This window comes from Coturnix japonica, chromosome 2 (genome assembly GCF_054131305.1).
Source record: "Coturnix japonica strain WE chromosome 2, WE-NBRP24, whole genome shotgun sequence".
Taxonomy (NCBI): domain Eukaryota; kingdom Metazoa; phylum Chordata; class Aves; order Galliformes; family Phasianidae; genus Coturnix; species Coturnix japonica.
Window position 1 is genome coordinate 65,206,967 of NC_140664.1, and position 22,423 is coordinate 65,229,389.

Here is a 22,423-nt window from a genome sequence, read left to right on the forward strand (position 1 = left end):
CTGGCCAGTCTGAAGAGTTTTGGGGCGGGGAGGAACCTTATGAGGTTCATCAAGAATGATCTGCCTGGGTGAGGCCACATCTGGGGTACTGTGTCCAGTTCTGGGCTCTCCAGTTCAAGAAAGACAGGGAACTACTGGAGCAGTCCAGTGTGGAGTCTTGTAAAGATTACTAGGGGACCAGAACATCTTTTATGAGGAAAGGCTTGGGACTTTTTAGCCCAGAGAAGACTGAGGGCGGGGGATTCCAGTCAACACTTACAAATATCTAAAATGGATGGGTATTCAAAACCTGCTTTTCTTTATAGCCTATTCTAGGCTTTAGCAGGGGGGTTGGACTTGATGATCTCCAGAGGCCCATTCCAACCCCTACAATTCTATGATTCTGTAATGCATGACCAATCATTTTTGAATCTCCACTGACAAGTTATTAATCATAAACGTGGTGTTTAATGACTTAGATTTTGGGAATGAAAGCCCTAGTTTCTCCTGATCCCTTTTGTAGAAGTTTCTTACAAATCTATGGATGTTTTCCAACATTTGATGGATGTAGCAGTCCTCTTTCTAGAAGGGAACTTGGATTCAGTCACAGTTCTCTGGCCGACTCCAGTGTACCTAAAGAGGTCTATACTACAGACAAAATCATAGGCCTTTAGTAAAAGCAAAATTCTGCCTTCAGGCCTGCCTCCTTAGCACATATTCCTGTCATGGTGCATCACCATGCCTGAACTGATACATGAAGTTTGAATAATAGACCACAGTATCCCCAGTTCCCTTAGTTCAAGAAACAGTAACCTTTTTTATCAGTATTGGTGTCCTTTTTCTTTCTTCTGCTTATGACTGCTTGAACCACAGAGCTCTAATTTGTAACATAGAGTTAATTAGTGATTTAAAGAAAAAAAAAAGAAAAAAAAAGGTGGAAGAAGAGGACAGGAGAGCTGAAGAATATCTCTAATGTTTAATTCACAGCAGTAACTCTCACGGAGTTATCTCTAGATCTGCATCTGTGACATGGGGACAGCAGGTCCTGGAAAAAAAAGGAAAGAGGGGGAAAGGAAAAGTGTCAACCATTTACAGGCCAGTCTGGCCCAGTCCCATGACTGATGAGGCAGAGAACTTGTGGATCTGTGCTCTGGAAGAGGGGAAGAGGGGAAAGATCAGGGAGATAATAGATGGGTCTAAAAACAGAGAAGCTGCAGTGATCTGAGGAGGAATGTTAGTGTGATCTCACAATGCAAGATAACACAGTAGAGTATGATACAATTGGAACTGAGGCCAAAAAAACAAACAAAATGAGAGAGTGTCCAAAACCAAGGCCTTACTACTTAGACTATAGTTGAGAGCACGGGAACGTGTGTGCTCCCTGGCAGTGAATGAAGAGATTGGCTGGTGACCTGCCAGAAGCTCTTTCTTCCTCTGGGCATGAAGTCTACTGGGCAATGCATTCCCTCCTTTCCCCCTCTGAGAACAGAGCACCCAGAAACAGTGGTCCACGGAACTGGAACATTAAGTCTTTAATTCCCAATGCTTTATGTGATGTTATGGTGTAAAATGCCAACAATAAAAATCACAAAACCATGACAGTAACCAACTGTTAAGATTCTACAAACAGACTATTGAGTGTGTATTGAAAGGAGAGTATACATTGCAGAAGGGAATTAAAACTGTAAAACAAAACAGTCGTGACTTTCCCTATCTGACCAAAAGGATCACAGAATTATTAGGGTTCAAAAAGATCTCTAAGATCATCTAGTCCAACTGTCCACCTACCACTAATACTGTGCACTAAATAGTTTATTCTCCTTAGAACCCTTCTTATAAATAGGGATCACATTAGCAGGTCTCATGTCCTCTGAAACATTTCTGGTTGACCAGGACCACTGACAGATGGTGGAAAGTGGCTTGACCATCACCTCTGCCTGCTGCCTCAGTACCTTTGGGTAGATTCCATCTGGCCTTATGAACTTGTGACAGTCCAGGTGGAGTAGCAGGTCTCTTTACTATTTCCACCTGAACTGTGGGGGGTTTATTCTGATACTCCTTTGTTCTCCTCTTAATATTTATTTGTGAAAACATCTTTTGTTGTCCATTACTGCAGTGGCCTGGTTGAGCTCACATTAGGCTTTAGCCTTTCTGATTTTCTCCCTTTGTGTACTAGCAACTTCCTTGTACTCTACCCAGGTTGCCTGTCCTTTCTTCCCCAGGAGGTAAATTCTCTTTTTTCCTGGAGTCTCAGTGTAAGTTCCCTGTTCTGCTATGCTGGTGTTCCTGACAGGCTCATCTTGCGGCAGACAGGGGCAGCCTGCTCCTGTGCCTCTAAGACTTATTTCTTGAGGAGTGTCCAGCCTTCTTGGACCCCTTTGCCCTTCAAGACTTACTCCCAAGGCACCTTTGCTACCAGTGTCCTGAACAGTTCCAAGCCTACCCTCTTGAAGTCCAGCATAGCAGTTTTGCTGACCCATGTTTGGACCACCAAGGACTGAGAACTCTTATCACTCTGCCCAAGACAGCTCCCACCACCATATAAAAGGCAAATTGTTTGCTGTTTAAGCTACTATAGTGATCAAGATGAACAACTTAGGGTTACATGGGATCCTCAAGGATGAGTTCTGCACAATTCTGCACTTCACACTGCTGGGAGCTGCTATTTTGCAAGGTAAAAGCAATCCCCAGGAGACAAATTATATTTCAAAGGGGAAGAGTTTTCTGTTCTGAACAACAAAGATGAGTGACAGAATTCTTAAGCTTTGGAGCCTGTGAAATACATGTGCAGGTTTAATATCATGCTTTCATGAAGTCTTTAGAAGGCAAATAAAAATTTACCTGAGGACTTGCATCAGAATATTTAATGCTGTATGAAGGCTGCTCCGAAAGTAATGCCTCCTGCTTATTAAGTTGGAAGATGCAATGCAGTTCCAATTCAAGTTATGGCAAATAATTTTATGTATTTTGATACACTGGCTAAATACAGTTATGTGAACAGAGAAAAATATGCTGCTGTGCTTTCCATTCTGGTAAAGGAATTTGAGAACAGGTTTCAAGATTGCCAAAAATATGGGGTTTTTTTTGTTGTTGTTGTTTTGTTTTTTTTATATTTGCAATCCCATTTTTGGTCAGCATAAATACATTACCTGCATATTTTCAAGTGGAATTTGTATGATTACAATCATGTACTCAACTTAAAACTTCTCATGTCTCTTTACTTTTATAAGATCATCTTAATAGAGGAAAATGTTCCTCACTTTACAATCACAGCTTATTCAAATTATCACTGTGTGGCAGTGCATACATTTGTGAACAGCTGTTTTCAAAAAGGAAGTACATGAAGAGTAAAAATTCATCAAAAATCTCTGATGATCACCTTGATAACTCGTTAAAATTGCAATCACTTCCATCAAACCATTGATTGATGTATTAGGTAAACAAGGTCAGATATCCCACTAGTTTTATGTTGCTTTTTTGTTTTAATAAAAAATATTGAAGATTAAAGTAAGTTTTGTTACATACATACACTAAAAGTATTATACATTTTACAAAGGCTTCTCCAGAAGTAATGCCTCCTATTTTATTATATTGGCCCACGGCATCAGAGGCAGATGTTGGTGGAATGGCAATAGAGGTTGAACCTTCCTGCCAATATTCCATTACCTTTTATTGCCATGCAACAGGTGACAGCAGGGGGGCATTTTGACTGACATGGAAGGCATGTGAAGAAGGGTGGAATTTAAATCCTATGTGCGGAAAATACTGCAGTCACTGACAGTCATCAACACTTGCTGAATATTTATGGAGACCAAGCAGTGCATGTGAGCACACTGACATCGTGGTGGTGTGTCTCAGCAGTGGTAACAGTGACAGTGGAATGTCCCCTGGTACAAATTTTCATGAGTGCATGACTATGTTGAGCAGTAGTGTTTTGTAGCTGAGAATTTGCTCGATCAAATAATGTTATTGTGCCCTTTGTATCTTTAGTAGTTTCCATGGAAATAAATAGGAGGCATTACTTTCGGAGCGACTGTGGTCAAGACAATTCCTGTCCACTCAATGCATTCCAGGCAAGCCAAAAGGTTAGACACCCATGTCCTAAATCCTTTCTGGTTAAAGATGTAACTTATGTTCTTTATTTCTAGATGTAGAGCTTACTCCCTTGTATTAGAAGTGTTAGACTATTGAATATTGAGGTAGCTCTGCCCTTATCAGTATTATGTCTCGTACACATTACTGTTACATATATTTACATACTTCTGCTTTGATTTGTTTACATTTTTGCATTGTTCTTTGGATACGACTTCAACTTAACTGGATAAATGAGCAATAAAAAGGATTTTTACTCTCTTCCTTATTTACTGAATGGTCACTCTACACAGTTAAACTCATCTGTCATTTTATGACTTTGCTTGCCTCGCGAACATCTGTTTCCCTAGATTCACCTGCATGTACTAATCTAGTACAGCAAAGTTGTCGCTGTTGATGTATGTAAGCAGACAAGACAGAAAATGTTTGTATCATCCAGCTCTGTCTGCATAAAGGAAGAAATTCTGATGGTTTTTTTCTTTTTCCTGAGCCCAGAATTATCACCACTCTTCTAAAGGAAGTAATAAATAGGTGCAGAATCTGCAGAGTTCTCTTCATCTAAATGTATGTCTAGAACCTGTAAATGTTGTAGTTGGTGGATAGTTCAGTACTGTTTGTTGATAAGCAAAGATTCTATCCTGATTGCCTGTAATGACTCTTGAAAGTAAAATGGAAAAGATTGACCACGATTTCAGGTCTGCTTACTATTCATAATGTAGCTACTGAGCAGTTTGAGTGGAGGCAGATGTTAACCATCCGTTTACAAGGCAGTTACAGTGTATCTATCCCTAGTGTTAGAAAAGACTTGTCATGTCATCTGTAATGTGACTGTTTTTTGATGTAATTCTGAGTAATTCTCATTGTGTAATCCAAAGGTATATTAATCAGATCTTTGTATCTGAACATCAAATGTAGCTTGTCAGAAAACATCCTAGAATCATTCCAGCCATACCTCTTCCTTGTAGCAGGAACCAGCAATAAAGTCAGACTGGGTTGTTCAAGGCCTTTGTCAGTCAAATTCTGATAAGCTTTCTTAAACTGGCTGTTCCCGAAGACCTTCTACTTCATGTAACTAAAAATGCTTTGTGCAGCTGATAAGCTTGTAGTTTGTGTTGTCATTCTTCCTGAGCATAGTTGTTGGTTGTTTTTTTTTTCATACCCCAAACTCCACAACTTTTCAAGGATGATTCTGGTCTCTTAGTGTCATTAAATGCCCTGCATCCAGTCCCATAAACTCGTAAAGGTTCAAAATTCTGTAGCAATCCCTCAACTTTGTTTTTAAAAACTCAAACTTTGTTTTTAACTGGTAGTTTATCTTCCCCTTGAATCCTATTGGCCCAAAATCCTGTGATACATTTTAGGTGACAAATAAGGCAAAGGCTGAAACAGGGTGCTTTGATGTTACTAAGTCACACCACCCTTTAGGAGGGAGGGACAAATATTTATTGTTTGGTTGTTTTTTTTTATTTTACTTTTTATGTAGCAGTCAATGTCAGATCAAGCATCAGTGTTTGTTAACTGAAACTAAAAATACTTCCATGATATCAATAGACTTTATTATGTGACAGATTTTGCAGATGAACAGCTTCTTTGGTACAGGGAAGTGATAACTAAATCTGATGCCTTTATAGCAATCTGCAGTATCTGCATTGTAGAAAGCGACCTCCAAAATTCAGAAAAAAATACCCTGCTTCTTCGATGTGTAAGGAGAGTGAATGTATTCAGAATTTGTACTTATGTATGTGTGTAAATGCTTCGAGGTGAGAACTAAATAGTCATTTTTAGTTGAGTTTTTATCAAAACTGAATTATTAGCATTTTGTTGTGCTACTTCTTGTCACAGTGGTAAAATTTTCAAGGTAGAAGCAGTCTTTCTCTCCCATTTCTTTGTTTCCTCCTCACACCCCCCTGCCTTTCTTTGCTGAAATAAATCTTTATCATATTCTTCTTTTTCTTTTGAATTCAGGGCAAGTACACAAAGAAGAGTCATTGTTACCCACCAATGAACAGAGATCACCGCAGAATCATCCATGAATTAGCTCAGGTTTACGGCATTGAAAGTGTGAGCTATGACAACGAGCCAAAGCGTAATGTTGTTATCACTGCAGTCAAGTATGTAATTAATCTTGTTCTCTAGGTACTATGTATATATGTGTATACTTTATCGCTTAATTGAATGATTTTATTTACAGTGCAATTTGCAACACGCAGCAGATTCTGTTAAAAATTTTAAATGCAGTTTTAAATTGATAATTCAATAGACTTCTATTTCTCATCATCGAGTACATCTTCAGTAAAACCCAGTTTAAAAATAAGAAAGCAAGGAAAACATTTTTGGAAGCTTGTCTCAGCACTAACTTATTTTCTTTTTGTCATGAGCTGAATTTGAGAGAAGTGTCAAAGATAATAGATGTAATAAATTCTCATTAAAATTAAACACTGGGTAGAGAACTCACTCCTAAATTTGAACTTTCTTTGAAGAAGCTTGCTATTAGAACTATTTGAATCTATCTGAATCTGCCACAGGAATTCCTATCCTCCCTCAATACAAAAGGCAAAAAAGGAGATGGAGTTACTGCAAGAGATTTCTAAGCAAAACTGGAGATACCTGGAGAGGGCCTGTAAAAGGAAGTTCATAGTAGAAGAAGTGAAGGATGACTATTGTATTGGAGAGAGCATGACTTTCTTGATTCTGTTACAACTGAGTGGTTTATTTAGTTTAACACTTTAGTTTAGCACTGTCAAATCTTGTTTCTTTGACAACCAGTTTCACTAGTTTATAACTGTAGGTATTGACTGTAGTTAATAATAAAAAAATATAACAGTAATTTTTTGCCTTTCATGCTATTAGAGTGCCATTATTTGCTTCTGAGGCTGTTGATGGATTGGTAGCTTAGCTAGAATCTTGAGTACTTCCAATAGAGTTGGGACATTTCTGTAAGATTTCTCTCCATGAATTCACATTTCTGCTAAAGGAGGTTGGTAAGACAAATGACACCTGAAAAGGCGCAAGAAAGAAGAAAGAGGCTAAGAGGTGATGAGAAATTGATGAAGAAATGGAGAAAGTGTTAGAGAAAGGAGTGGGACAGATGATGATGCTTTGAAAGCAAAGATGTTATATGCTGCAAATTTAGAATGGGAAGACTTCTGTGGTGTTAGTAGAAGTTGCACACTCGGTCCTTCCTATGTGTTACTTAGGGAAGAGCATGCAATACAGAACAACCATGCTGCAGTTTTACTTCTGGTGTTCTTAATGACAGTGAGTGCTCTACTGAGAATATTTTTCAGCTGCCTGGAAATGTTTCTTCAGTGGATTCATCCAAAAGTTATTTTCACTGTCTTTTTTTATGCACATCACTGTAGCTGCTGGTGGTTTCCCAAAGTCTCTTACCTTAGTTTCCTCTACAGCTTTAGGCAGTGTCATAAGGTGCTTGTCTGTTGTTGCATCATGTCAAGTGTTCAGCAGCAACATGTGTGGACTCGGGATGTCCGCTGATGAAAGACTCAGCATGAGCCAGCAGTGTGTGCTTGCCAACTCCAGTTGCATCTAGAGAAGTTTGACCAGCAGGTTGAGGCAGGTGATTCTGCCCCTCTGCTCTGGTGAGACCCACCTGGAGCACTGCATTCAGTTCCAGGAGAGCCACAAAGATGATCAGAGGGCTGGAGCACCTCCCCTACAGGGGCAGGCTGGGAGATTTGGGGCTCTTGAATATGGAGAAGGCTCACAGGGGGACCTTATAGCGGCTGTCCAGTACCTGAAGGGGGCCTACAGGAAAGCTGGGTAGGGACTTTTTAATAAGGGTATGTAGTGACAGGATGAAGGGGAATTACTTTAAACTAGAAGGGGGTAGATTTAGGGGGGTAGATATTAAGAAGAAATTCTTTACTGTGACAGTAGTGACATACTGGTTGTGGATGCCCCTTCCCTTGAGGAATTCACAGCCAGGGTGGATGGGGCTTTGAACAACCTGGTCTAATGGGAGGTGTCCCCATTCCTAGCAGGGGTGCGGGACTAGATGATCTTAAAGGTCCCTTCCAACCCAAACTATTTTATGATTCTGTGACTTCAGGCATCCTGGAACAGTCATAAAACTAATTTTTTTGGTGTTCCTTCCAGGAACTGCATTTAAACGCCTATATACAAATTGATTCTGTATGTTGCTGTTTATAAAAACATATCTTTATATAGTTTTATACAGATTTAACCATTTTACATTGTTAAATTTTAATGTATAATTATGTAGTTAGATTTTTATTTTAATAAGTTATGTCTGTTCTCTGATAATTACTAGGATATTTTTTCCCCTTAATTTCCATGTAAATGCTGTCTTTAACTCAGAAATGCACAAAACATTATTGAATGATAACAAGTATAACTGTGAAGTGTTTTGGTCACTTTAAGTAAATGTACATTCAGTTACTCCCACAACTGCTTTCTAATCTGGTTTATCAGCAACATATGTAGGTTGCTTCAAAAACAATGCCCTATTTATTTCCATGGAAAGCATCAAAGGTACAAAGGGCACAATAACACTATTCCATAGAGCAAATTCTCAGTTGCAAAACACTATTGTTCAACATAGTCACCACCATTATGGGTATATGGGTATATGGTTTAATTTTTATGTGGTACTGTGTGGAGCCAGGAGTTAGGCTCAGTGATCCTTATGGGTCCTTTCCAACTGAGAATATTTTGTGATTCTATGAAAATTAAATATTTTTATAGATGAAATACAAACACTAACATTGCAACCACTACTTTTAAATGTAGAGTTTTTGTCCTAATTTCTTGATGTGCCTAACTTCCTTTTTAATAAAATAATCTTTTCTGTTTTTTCTCTAGAGGGAAATCCGTTTGTCCAAGCAATACCTTAACTTCTGTGCTAGATAAAGAAATGAAGAGCAGGCCTCCACCTCCTATTCCTCATTACAAACAAACAGATAAGTAAGAAATTTGTTTCAAAAATTGTGTTCATCAATTTTGTGCTCAGTTACTTGAGAGGGTGTTGAACTTCAACTTTGTAATCCCCAGGTCTTTGTTTCTCCCAACCCATGTGATACATTGGAGCTTTCAGCCTGCAATAATATATTCTTTCCACAAGAAGTAAACCTGAAATGAAGCATTAACAAAATGTAGAGTTGACTATGTGATATAAAAGCAGTAATTAAACACATTTTGTGGGTCTAATCTGTACATAAATACTAGATAGTTCAGAAGATAATGATGTTTCAGAAGCTATTCGAACAGTTAGTGTGCATATTTTTTTCATGTGGATATGACTCCACAGCTGGCTAAATGGGAACTATGCTTTTTGCAGATACTGAAAACTACTTAAGATGGAGTATATAAGGCTTCTTGGTGAACAGTCTAATAGAACAGTCTTTCTATTGATTTCTGTCTTCAGTGACACTAGTGAAAGTGTCCACTGCTCCACTCCGGGCTGTGCCATGTAGGTCTGCTCTGAAGTTGTGCACTGTAAGCTTCAGGGGGAAGCTTACCCTACTGTGGTCCTGTTCTTAGACTGCAAGGCAACTTCTGTGGCAGCGCCCAGAACATCTGCTCCTCCCGCTCCTTCACTGACTTTAATGTCTTCAGGGTTGTTTACCTCAATTTTTCTCAGTCTTCCAGCTACTTTTGCACAGTATTTTTTTCCCTTTCTTAAATATGCCCTCATAGACGTACAGGCAGCTTTGCTTGTTGACTCAAATGTAGCAAGCTGCAGTTCTCTTCTTGAGCTGGCTAGAACTGACACTTGTATAATGGCTTCTCTTACCTTCTAGTCTCTTCTTACAAATGCAGTCCCTGCAGTCACCCGCCTACCAAAGCTTTGCTGTTTAAACCCAATGTGCATATATTTTTTTTTGTTATTCTTGCTTTTAAAAATAGGCAGATTTGACCAGTGACCACTTCAGAAATATTCCTTTTGTGCTTTCCTTTAGAAAGGCATGTTGAACATTTAATCTTTGGTGCATTATTGGTTTTGCAATAAGTGTTACTAATAAAAGGTAGTTTCTGGTAAAAGCCAAAACGTAGTTGTATTAATTAAGCAACACATGGATGTACTTAGTTTTCCCAGAAATCGCAGTTAAAGGCTTTCTGAAGTGGTGGGATATTTTCATTAGAACATAATTTAGAACTGTCATCTACCAATGCAGTGTGCGAGTGTACGCTGAGACATGATGAGAATTTCAGTTTACTTCTGTCGTCTTTTGGTGCACGCTGAGTAATATCTAATATTCTTATAATTTCAGGAATAGTGGAAGCAGTGGTTTGTCCAAACCACTAAAAGAAGAGCCAGTAATTGACTACTTTGATGTCCAAGACTGAAGTCATTGATGTAGAATTATGACGCAGACGCTCACAGGTGAAGACACTAAATTACTGCAAAAGGTGCTTTTTGGTATTTTGTCAAATGAATACCTGCTCAACGTATCCATGGTTTAACGTGTAAGTTTAGATTGCAATACTTTACCTAAGTGCATTGCACCCAACAGTTGTACCATTTTATTTGAAAGCTGGGTTGTTTGCATTGTTTTTTATCTAACACGCTTTCAGAATGATGTGAATTTCCATCGATGCCTTGAAAGTGAGAGAACTGGTGAGCCAAAAGAGCACCAGGGTAATAAGAATAATAGTAATTCTTATGGATTTGTTTTGATGTATCCCATGCAATTTAAACTGAACCAGGAATGGTCTGTTAAAAACATGAATGGGAATATTCTAAAAGCATTTTCTTAGTTTATTAATTCACTTCCATGTTAATGTGGTAAATCTGGGGATTTGAGTTACTCTTGCGTGTGCAAGGAAATACAAAACTTAGTCACTAACTATGAATATATACTGTAAATGTCACTTAAGAGCACAGACTTCTCTTGGTATCTGAAGGTGATTTGAGAAAGGTGGAAAATTAAGGCTTATTTTGTTGTATCTCAAATTTGACATTAAAAAAAATAGACAAGAAAATGATTGATGCTATGTTATTTGAGACACCAAACTGGTTATTTTAGAGTTCTATTTGGTTTATATTTTATTTAGATAATTTAGTTTGGTGGCTTTGGGGTTGGTTTTTTTCTGCATGGTTTTGTTCATGATTTATAATATTTTTCTGTACTGTGCAAGCACAAGGGAATATGTGAAGTTTGAGCTAAGTATGTTTAGAGTTGGAGCGATATTTGTCTTAGCTCTTTGCCAGTGGGAGATATTAATTGCATGGAAATGCTGTGAACAAAATGCGATGAGTATATGGTATAACAAGCAGTTTCACAGGTGGTGAATTTGTTTCAGGTTATGAGATAAGGTGGATGAGAAAGCTCTAAGTCTGATCCGAAGTGGCACATCTCTAACTTTTGTTGCCAGGACAATGCAAGGCAGCAATCCATGCTTAGACTCACGTTGTTATTCATTTTTTGTCTTACATTTAGTGAACAGAAATGAAAGATAAATTGACAAAGCCTATAGTGCCCTTATTTTTTTTTAAGCAAGTTACTGTTTGATCCTACAAGGTGTACCACTTTGCTGATTCAGTTAAATAAGTTGCTTGGCATCTTTTCAGCAATTTATTTCTTCAAGTCCCATCATTATGAGGAATGTATCTATTCCCAATACTTGTAGTGTCAGCTCACTGTGGCTAGTGGCTTTTAATCTAGAAATTCAGAGCTGTGTTAGTGTTTCCAAGCAAGTAACTGGCAATAGGGAGACTGTGCATAGTTACACTGCAAGTTTGTTCTGGACAGGAGCTGTCTGGTGAGCTGAAAGTGTGTCACATCCAGCTAATGCAGCTGGTGTATCGCAGGTAGACCTAATAACGAGAAAAACTATCATCAAAACCAAAAACACACTTAATTGATTTGGTTGATACTAAGTAGCATAAGGCTGAAGCGTGTTAACTTTTCGCCCACACATCACATAAAGCTGATGCTTCTCATCTGGACTTCTGATTTGAAATAGAAGACCTAAAAGGCTTCCATAACATTATATCCAGCTCTGTCTCAGTTGTTTTTTTTAATCAAGTTACGTCTGACGTGACATAAAAATATGAACTTGGTGAGATGCACTTCAGCAGTGAAGTATTTTGCTACTATCTTTAATAAAACCCAGGTATCTTTAGCTTCTCAAGTTGAAACTAGTAACTACACCGAATCTGTTCATACTGAGAAGTCATACTCCTCACTATACATCTTAACTGCATGAGTATCAGAGGTTTTATGTAGATATGTATATTAAACATCTTTAAATCATGGCTGTTGGAGCTTATCTGTAGTTATGCATCAAGTCATATGTGGAAAAAAACATTTGGTTTGAAATGCATTTTAATAACTTGATTCAAACATGATGCTACATATCTACCAGACATCTAGGGAAATGATACCAAAAAGAATAAGTATGGATGTCGTTCTTCCTAGAATACAGTAACATGGCCTTAAAAAGGAACTCAGCAATGTTCAGCAGAGGTGTTTGCTCTGTTCTCATGTGCTTTGGCTGCAGTGTCTGTGACTTTCACATGGAATAGTACTAAAGGCTGTAGTTTAAAAATGTACGATAACTCATCCTCTTACTGCACGCATGCCTCATGGAAAGTATTTTCAATTAGCTATTTTGTAACTCTTTCAGCAGGTCTTTACACTCTTTGTGGATAACAGCGACCTTTGCATCAGTGAAGTGAGTAGCAAAAGCTACTAATGTCACTGTCACCAAGACTTAAGCTTGAATATCCTAATGGTTTTCCACAGCCCTCAGAGTAACGTTGTCTCTTGTAAATTTACTTTTTGCAGGCATTCTGCAATAAGCAGCCTTTGGAATAACTTGTGATGTAAGTTAGGATTCATGCAACTTCATGAAGCGCTTTTAAAATTGTGTATAAAATAGATATTTTTGCATTTTGGCTGTGATATTACCTATATTGTTTAATGTGTTCAAAGTGCTCTGAGTATTAACTGCTTGGATTTAACCTAAAATTGTGTAGGATGCTTAAGTAGACCTCAGTACCACCGTTTCTGTGGCACTTCTGTACAATATCTGCCACATAATGAAATAAGCAAAGTGTTGTAGAAAAATTGTAAGTTATTTGTTGAAAGATTCTTATTTGACTTGGTTGGGTTTTTGTTTATTTTTTTGAAGTTATTGGTGTAAAATGACCTTCTTTATAAAGCTGAAATAAAAGTAAATTGAAAGTTCTGTGCTTTGAATTGTTTGCAATCTCTATTTTGGCATTTTGGTAATCCTTCAGGGCTTTAATGGGACAGATTAACAACCGCCTGACAGGAGTCCCCTCAGGACTTGCACTGGACAGTTTCAAAAGCATGTAAAAAGAACAGATGGTTTATGGAAGGGATAGACGTAACATATTGGGCATTGCAACTGGTAAATGCACTAGCTGCCAATAGTGTGAACATCTGATAATAATGCCAGCAAAATACGTGATATCTCAGGTAGTCTTCTCAGGTAAGTTAGGTGCCTCCTCATGGATACAGATATTATTTCAGGAAGTGTAAATTAAAGTCTTAGCTCAGTAACTCCTGGGGTAAGCACTGACTTAGGTTGCTGCTTAAATTCAGATTTTTGGTGTGAAATAAATAGATACCAAATCAGTTTCTAATTAAATATGTTTGTGTGATTGCTTAGGAAGGACTATTCAACAACTTCAGCTGAAACTTTATGCGGTTCTAATAATTTCCTACTGAAGTAGGCAATAATTAAGCAGGTGTTAGATTGACATCATTTAAGTGTCACAACTTACTGTTTATTTCTGGTAACTTTATCGAAGGGATGCTACATCTTATGTGCTAGAATTCATCATTAAGAATTATGACTTAGGAGTAGCTGATTAAGCACCAAATGAAATCAGTGATTTTATTATTTTCATCTTGGAGCTCTCACATTTTTTTTTTCCCAGTTCTGACTAAGAGGAATTATTCTAGTTTTTATCATAAGCATAAGCAAAGCCCTGGGAGTGGATTGGACACATAAAACTACACAAGCTGTCTAGAAGGCAATTTAGTATGAAAAGAACTGGAGGCAAAGGGAGTTGTGATGGGTGGTAGCAAGTTGAATTTAAGGCAGCAGTGCACCCTTGTGGCAAAGGCAGGCAGCATCCTATTGTGCTGTTTGATCGGGATGTAGACAGCAGGTTGAGCTGAGCAATCGCTTTCTTTTATTCAGCACTTGTGGTCTTTCTGGTGTTGGGTATAGATAGCTATGGGTTTCCCAGTACTGTAAAGACCTGACCAAACTGAGTCACCGGGTTAGTCAGGAGATAAATCACATGACATACATGGAGAGGTGATGGCACTGCATTTGTTGAGCCTCAAAAAGAGAAGACTAAGTGGAGATCTTACTGCTGTCCACTACTAAGCAGAGGGTACTGAGAAGATTAAACAAGACTCTGCTGTAGAAGGATGGAAGGTGAAAAGCTGAAACATGAGAATTAACCGCTTAGATACATGCAAAGTATTTTTTAACATGAAATTGGTAAAACACAGAAAGAGTTTGCCCAGAAATTTTCTGTACTACTCATTCCTGAAGATGTTAATAACTTAACCAGACAGGATCCTGAGCAATCCATTGTAAGCAGACACTCTTTTAGCAGGTAAGTGGACAAGATCAACTCTTGAGATCCATAATAACCACCTGAGTCAGAAAACATTGGATGGTACATTCAGGATGTCTCTGGTCCTTAGGTACTCACTTGGAAGAAGTCATCTGTGACTTCAAGGATCCTACTCCTTGTTCACAGACTAGTTCTGAGGATAGCAGTTCTTAAGCTGGAAGGCATTACATCAAAAGATCAGTGGACTGTTTATGGTCTTACAAGTATAGCAGTCTTACAGGTATCAAATAACAGTAAGGAAGAACACAGAAGGTGTTTACAATTCAGTGCTTTAAGAAGAAAGAGGATAACAGTGTATTGATTTCCTCTAACAACTGGAACAAGGTCAGACACATCTGGATATATTACAGTCCAATGAGATCAAAGAAAAGATGGACAGCAATACAATTTTTCATTTACAGCCAACAATACTTTTGTGCAGTTGGCATGATCTGATAAACTGGAAGGGTTAAACAGCAAAAATGTCTTAGGGCTGACCCAACAGATTACACTTGTTATTATATTACATATGGTTCATTTTTAACTGTTTTGGAGCAATTGAATGATCCAGAAACAGACAGGAGTAGAGAATGGGCTAAGAGAAAGATGCAGGCAGCAAGCCCTTCTGGTTGCAGTCTGTTGTGTGTACCACTTCTACTCTTGTTTTAGATCAAAATCTGACTGACCCCGTAAGGAAGGAAAACAAGAACAAGTTCCAGAGGATAAGTTGTGTCCAGTGGTCAAATAACACTGAGAAAGGGAAGATAGCCTAGCAAGAAGTGGTGGAATCTGTGTGTTTCAGGAATACCAACAGAAGGGCCAAGGCATAACTGCACTGAGCACTGGAGTTTCTATGTGACAGCCACAGCTGCAGCTCTTTGCCTTACATCCCTACCCTCACTCAGATTAAGGTTTCAGGCATTCCTTCTGCTTTCTCAGGCTTCCTATTCTCACAGTTCATAAGTCACTCATCCTGCCCATTCAGAACAAAAATATTGTGTCATTCCTCCATCTTATTCTGTGTAATCTTTCCTATAAGTTTATTCCACTTATGTTCTGTTTTTGTCCAATTGTGAGGTCTTCCTCACAAAGACCATATTTATGTTTAAAGGATAAATCTGCAGCAGTCTGAGTAATTTCTGACTCCTTTCTCTGAGATTACTCACCTCTGTTTCCCCAACTTTGAAAGGATAAGGAATCAATTTTGTTCTAAGGAGGGATTAAATTGCCTTGTTCTAACAGGAATTATAGAGAGACATATAGCCTACATATCCAGCAGTGTGTATATATATAAATATACAATTAAATATGCAAATACACTTTATACACTACATCTATAGACACAGGAAATAAATCCTAAAATATTTAAGGCTGTTGTATTAGAAGATGCATTCTTAGAAAAAACAGAATTTCTAGAGTGGGAGTGACAGGAACTCCCAGGACTAAGCTAATGGTGATTTGTCTGGTTCTAACATTGATTTTCTACTAGGTTAGTTAAATTTAGCACCCTATATTATCTACTTGCAAAACTCATCTCAGACTGTATTCCAGACATTTCATGCTTTTAGAAATAGAAAACATTTCTTCTTTTTACTCTGAGCCATTTTCTTTCATTCCTGGACTGAACAGTTTTGTGGGTCATTTCTGCAACTGTTTAAATATCCAGGCATCAGCCCCTGCATTGGAAACCGTAATACTGTAATAATTCAAGCACTGGAACAGGCTGCCCAGGGAGGTGGTGGAGTCTCCTTCTCTGGAGATATTCAAGACCCGCCTGGACACCTACCTGTGTGACCTGGTGTAGGGAACCTGCTTTGGCAGGGGGGTTGGACTCAATGATCTCTAGAGGTCCTTTCGAACCCCTACAATACTGTGATTCTGTGAATACTGCTATGACTGCTATCAAAAACTTACTTGTAAGACCCACCACAACTTCATGTTAGATTAACATAGCAATTCAGAGGAATAATACAAGAAATTTGACTTGTTACTCATTTCCTTTAGTGGCTGGCCCTCACATGAGCACAGGGTGTTCCCTGGGTCCACCCCTTCTGGTGGCATGGAAAGCACAGGTACAAACAGTTTGCCTGTGCTCTGTGGGCCAGACACACCCATTCACCAGGTGCTCAATCACCACTTCATACCTTGACCTGGCAGTTCCCCTATACTCCACTTCTTCATAACATGAACTGTGATTGGGCACACTTGGAGATGAGCCCATATATTGCAAATACAATATATACAATCAACAATTTCTGTACATAATACACACAAGTCTGTAAATCAGTTCACTTGTGTGTGCAGGCTTCCTAGTTGTTGCAAGATCACACACCAGGTTCACAGTTGTTGCAGGATTTATTCAAAAGATGTTTCCAGAATATCCATTTTTTTTTCCTCAAGAAATCCCACTACCAGGTGCCACTGAAGACCAGGACACCACGATCATGCTTCAGTAACACTGAAGCATATCTGAGTTCAGCTATATGCTCCTGCTGATGGTCTTGTGGGCCACAGATCTCAGGTGTAAAACATTTAAACAGTACCAAAGCAGGGAAGTCCACCCTCCAAGGTAAAAATACAAGCAGTAGTACTGCCCTGGGTCAATATTTCTGCCCAAACAGGGTGTGCCCAGGGCATTTGAACCACTCCCTTTGGCCTGATATTGAAAATTTGATTACTGTAACAGGCATCAGAGAGGGAGTTCTGACCTTCCAAAGCAACACAATCACGGTTTCTTTTCTAGGATCCATGTACCAGCTTGTGGAGGTACTGACTCCCCCCCGCTCCCTTCCAACAACCTTTCCCTCCAGGCTCTAACCCTTCTGGTCACACAGCTGAATTGCCTTCACCTGTGCTCCAGTGGCTGACTCATTGCTTGCCTCAGGTGCTCAGAGGTTCAGGCTACAATTCAACAGTTCCCATACATTACCCCTCTACCAGGCCTGCTCCTGTCAGATTATAGGGCAGATGGAACAACCATAAAGTGATTTTCCTCAGCCCACTTCTGTACCACTGCACCCATAGAACACGTTACTTGGTGTAATGCTACAATGTGATGCAAAGTTTTGTGATAATAGCAGTGCAGCAAAGTCTTTGGCTACAGCAAATCAGAACAAGCCCAAATACAGCAGCTGTAGATGCAGAACGAAATGAAAGCCTCAGGTAGACAGCAATTTCCAGCAAGAGACACCCCCAGCCAGCCCTTAATTGAGGTCTGGGAAGGGGTGGATCCTGGCTACACCCCTTCCAGTCTCTCAGTTGGTCCTGCCCTCCCACAAGCTGCTCAATCACTGTTTCAAGCCATGACTTGTGTTTTCACTACACTCCACCCCTTCACAGCATGAACCAATGATTGCACAGGTTGAAGGCAAGCCCAGTGATCCAGTACACAATGGCGCCTTGCATTATTTGCCTGTTGCAGTGTAGACTGACAAAATGTATGATGATTGGTACTTGGTAGAGATTCATGTTCCTTTATGGGCCAGTACTCAACAGTTCTCCTGGAGGCAAGTAGTTTCTTTCCTGGTCTAAGGTTTGGCTCACACTCTTATCAGCTTCATATAGTCTACCACCAGGTGTCACACTGATCTTACAGTGATGCTGGAGCATCTTCATGTCACGTTCCTCTTCCCGGTGATCCTGTGGACTCAAAGAGACTCTCAGGGAGTAGCATAGATAATTCAGAGGTACCAGAAGGGGTAGGTCCACCTTCCATGGCAAGATACAGACTGTGTTCCTGTCCTGGGTCAACACTTCAGCTTGCACTGGGGCATGTCCCAGCTGTCTGTACTATACCCTTTGGCCAAATATGAGTCTGCATGACTATACTGGGTACCAAAGGATGAAAGGGGAGGAGTTCCAGATTTGCCATAGGGACATAATTAACATACCTTTAGCAATGAAAACTGGAGTGCTGACCACAATGCCTGCAGGCCATATACCCATTACTGGAGAGACTACCGATACTCCAACCTCCAGTAATCTCCTGTGACCACTGTCCTTTACAGGTCACCATTCTTCAATAATCCAAGCATCATTAGACCGCAGGGAACCCAGGATTTCCCCCAAGAGATCTTCTTTCAGTGTATTTGGGGTCCCAGTGACCATCCAACACGTAATTATTTTAAGGTAATCCATTGTAAATAAGTATCTAACTGACTCAAATGCAGCAGCTGCAAAAATGAAGAAAAAGTGCTACTTACCTTTGAAAGGCCTCAAGTAGGCAGGGATCTCCAGCATGAGAATCCTTTACCTCCACTGACAACCCTTAAATGAGGTCTGGCAAGGGGTACACTGCATTTACCACAGAGTTTTTTAATCCACTCCTGAAAAAGCAGTGTTGTTTTTACTATTACGTCTGCTGTTTGTGTTATTGGTTCTGTTGCTGCTGTGTGCCAATAACTGCTTCTCAGTCATACTATATAGCTCTCTTCTGCTCCTTGCCATACCTGAGACCAAAAACTAATAGGGGTCTGAACAGAACCCAGTGCTGCCACAGTCCCCAACCAAACCCTTCTGAGTCCCATGTACATCCAGTTTGGTGGGGAGAGCTGGATCAAATATACTAAGCACCTGTGCTTGTTTAACAAGCAACTTTGCTTGAGGAAAAGCATCCTGTTCTGCTCATTTCCAGTCCCACAACTGGCCTTTCTTAGTTAATCTATATAGAGGTCTTAAGATCTGCACTTGGTAGGGTATGAAGGTTCTCCAGTATCCTCAAAAATTCCTCTCATTGTTTCACCATGGTTGGTACAAGGAATACATGAATTTTATCAATAATCACATTAGGTATGACTTTAATCTTACCAAATTACTCCGAAGAATTTTACCGACAGTTCAGGCCCTTGGACTTTGTGCATTGATAACCCATCCTTTCTCCTACAGGTAAGCCAGCAAGGAGCCTACTGCTTTCTCCAGCACTTCTGAAGAAGAAAAGGTTAAAAATCAAATCATCAATATAATCATATATTTTTACATCATTAGGTTTATCCCATCCTGCCAAATCACGTGCCATCAAATTGCAGCAGAAGTCTGGAGAATGAACATGCCTTTGTGGTAGGACCTGGATGGTCCACTGCCTGCCTTCCCATGTAAAGGCAAACTGGTCTTATGATTCATCAGCAATTAGGATGCTAAGGAATCCACTGGCCAGATCCAGGACACAATAATAGGTCTCCAACTCTGTACTCAGTGTGTCCAGGAGGGTGGCTGAAATGTCCTTGGCTCTGTGCAACACTGCTCAGCAACGACTAAAACACTGTGTCATCAGCAATTTTTTTCTCCTAAAGCTAAAATATAGCACCATACCAGACACTATGAATAAAAATGACTCCATCCTACCTGAAAGAATGGCAGCTATTTTTGGGAGGACAAGTTGACTCATGTAATTATAAGTTACAATAAAATATAAATTAGTCAGAGCAAAAACTTCGATGTACTTAGATATAAGACAATTTCAGTAGAAAGTATATACTGAAGGTTATCTAGGTAATAGAAAGTACGTACAATCATGAAGTGGGAAGGCATAGGTTAAAACTATGCAACATTTAAATGAGTCTCTCACTCTGTCATAGAATCATCATAGAATCACAGAATGACCTGGGTTGAAACCTCCCCTGTCTCAGTTTAAAATCATTCCCCCTTGTCCTATCACTATCAATCCTCATAAACTGCTGTTCCCTCTCCTGTTTATATACTCCCTTCGAGTACTGGAAGGCCACAATGAGGTCTCCCTGAAGCTTTCTCTTCTTGAAACTAAACAAGCCCAGTTCTCTCAACCTTTCCTCACGGGAAAGGTGCTCCAGCCTTCTGATTATCTTAGTGTCAAGAAAGGCCTCTTAATGTTACAAAGCTGTCCTATTAAGAGTGCGTTGGTCATTGTGAGAGATGATTAATTTCTTTTTCATTAAGAAGAGAGAGAGGAAAATCAGTAATGACACAGTTACCCCTTCACATCAGTGACAGAACTATAGTCTTCATTTTTCTCAAAATATAAGGAAAACTGAATTCTTTATGAGGTTGCAGTTTGATTATAACATCTGCTTTAAGGGACAGAAAACAATAACATATCTTGTCAACTCAAACATAACTTTTGCAGTATCATCTGCCTTTTCTATCTGTGCCAGTATTGACAAGCTCTTCTGGAATTATTTAGTAAGATTTTGAGAGCTAAACTAATAAGCTAAAGAATACGCACCTCTTTTTGAGGCCAGCTATTTTTAAGAGGTCATCACCAAGTAAAGACACAAAAGTAATTCTATCAGTTTCATTGTAGATGCGATGCACTCATAGGAATATTGTAAAAAAAAAAAAACAACAGAAAACTTCAATCTCAGTACAGCAAAATATTTCCAGCAAGAATAATAGTTGGTTTCTAGTTACCTACGTTTAAAATATATAAATATACAGGCATTCTAGCTCTCTGCTGAGAATTAATGATCTGAAACACTTCTGGTTGTATGTACTCAGGGACCAGACTGTCCATGGTTTACTGAGTCTGATTTCAGGAAATCACTGCCTCATGAGCTGTGCAGGGAAAAAAAGGCCTTCCTGTTTATGCTCTAAGTGTTTAAAGTAAAATTAAGCATAATTTCCTTGGCTCAGGCCATCTTCCTTGTTGCAAAATAGGTGACATTTCATTAAGACTTGCAAGGCCATGCCCAGCACCCAGCCTTTGCAAACCATATCCCAAACTGCGCAGAAAACAGCTGAGGGTGTAGTGAATGTGCAACGCAAATCAGCACTCACCTCTGCGTTAAAGCACAAGCATTTATTCCTGTAAGGCAAAAATCAGCCTGTATTGAGTTAATCTCCAAAGAAAAGCTGTGAGAACAAGTGGTAGTAGACATATAGACAGCAATTTTAAAACAAATTAGCATTTCTCAGTCTATAAGTTTGCAGCACATAATCTCTGTCTAAAGTGTGATCAAAGTCTATTTAGTAGGCACAACATAGTGTTTTCCTGGAACCCTTCACAGCTGTATTTGTTACTAATTTACAGTTATTATTTGAATAAACTAAAACCTGGTTCTTGCTTCCATGCTCTTTGATCACCAGGAGGTAATAATTTTTTATATATATATATATATATATATATATATATAAGCATGATATAACATAATTTTAGTAAAATTCAAATTTGAGGTTGTAATTGTAGCCACTGCTCTAGGTTATAGGAAGGTTTCTTTTACATTAGAAGTTCCATATCAGTTTGCAAATTGAATTTAGCCAACTTTCCTAACACACAAGAGATATTTCCTCCCTTTATTGAGAAATAATTGGAGAGCTTGTCACAGAAAAACTGTAGTTCAAAGAAATTCATTGTTTCCAACTTTGTTTTACAGCTCTTCAGTTGAAAAGAAAGACAGCACCCAAGGAAAAATACTGCAAAATGAGGTCTCGTTCACATACATAAATGTGAACCTCTCAGAAACTCTTTATAAGCAAACGCATATATTTACAGTTACCTCCGTGTGTGTTTTCAACTTGTCTGTATCACTGGTTGTATAGTGACAATAATGAAAAGATGGTGGTAAATACCCAAAAGGTTATTTACAGGAAAAACTCACCTATATGGAAGCCTTTAGTCTGCTGGAAAACACTGAGGCAATCTCCACCAAGGAGCAATCTCCAAGAGATGCTGCTTTAGATGCTGCATTTAAGGTCAGCCCTTAAATGAGGTCTAGAGGAGGTGGAGTCAAACTCCACCCCTTCCGGGAGCACAGCTAAATTACTCTCACCTGTGCTGACAGCTGACCTGACACTTGA

The 22,423-nt window shown here is 39.1% G+C and overlaps 2 protein-coding genes across 9 annotated transcripts in view; both read left to right on the forward strand.

Moving 5' to 3' along the window:
- The window catches only part of NFX1 (nuclear transcription factor, X-box binding 1), an 88,448-nt gene that overhangs the window by 41,597 nt on the left and 24,428 nt on the right, over nucleotides 1-22,423 (forward strand). For 4 of the 8 annotated variants that reach the window (XR_014943509.1, XM_015854823.3, XM_015854819.2 and 1 more), the window contains 3 exons: nucleotides 6,037-6,182; nucleotides 8,914-9,015; nucleotides 10,323-13,245. Coding sequence is in view for 5 of the 8 variants with exons in the window: in XM_015854823.3 (XP_015710309.1) it covers nucleotides 6,037-6,182; nucleotides 8,914-9,015; nucleotides 10,323-10,398 (324 nt within the window). In the remaining 3 variants the exon portion in view is untranslated. Of the gene's footprint in view, nucleotides 1-2,201; nucleotides 2,654-3,969; nucleotides 4,065-6,036; nucleotides 6,183-8,913; nucleotides 9,016-10,322; nucleotides 13,246-22,423 lie in introns of those variants that run through there. The other 4 variants (XR_014943504.1, XM_085540056.1, XR_014943506.1 and 1 more) reach the window with 4 other exon arrangements.
- Nucleotides 10,323-22,423, forward strand: part of SLC12A7 (solute carrier family 12 member 7) — a 77,345-nt gene continuing 65,244 nt past the window's right edge. Inside the window, exon 1 of the mRNA XM_085540061.1 lies at nucleotides 10,323-10,435. Coding sequence (XP_085396187.1) covers nucleotides 10,417-10,435 — 19 coding nt within the window. The 5' untranslated portion in view covers nucleotides 10,323-10,416. The remainder of the gene's footprint in view (nucleotides 10,436-22,423) is intronic.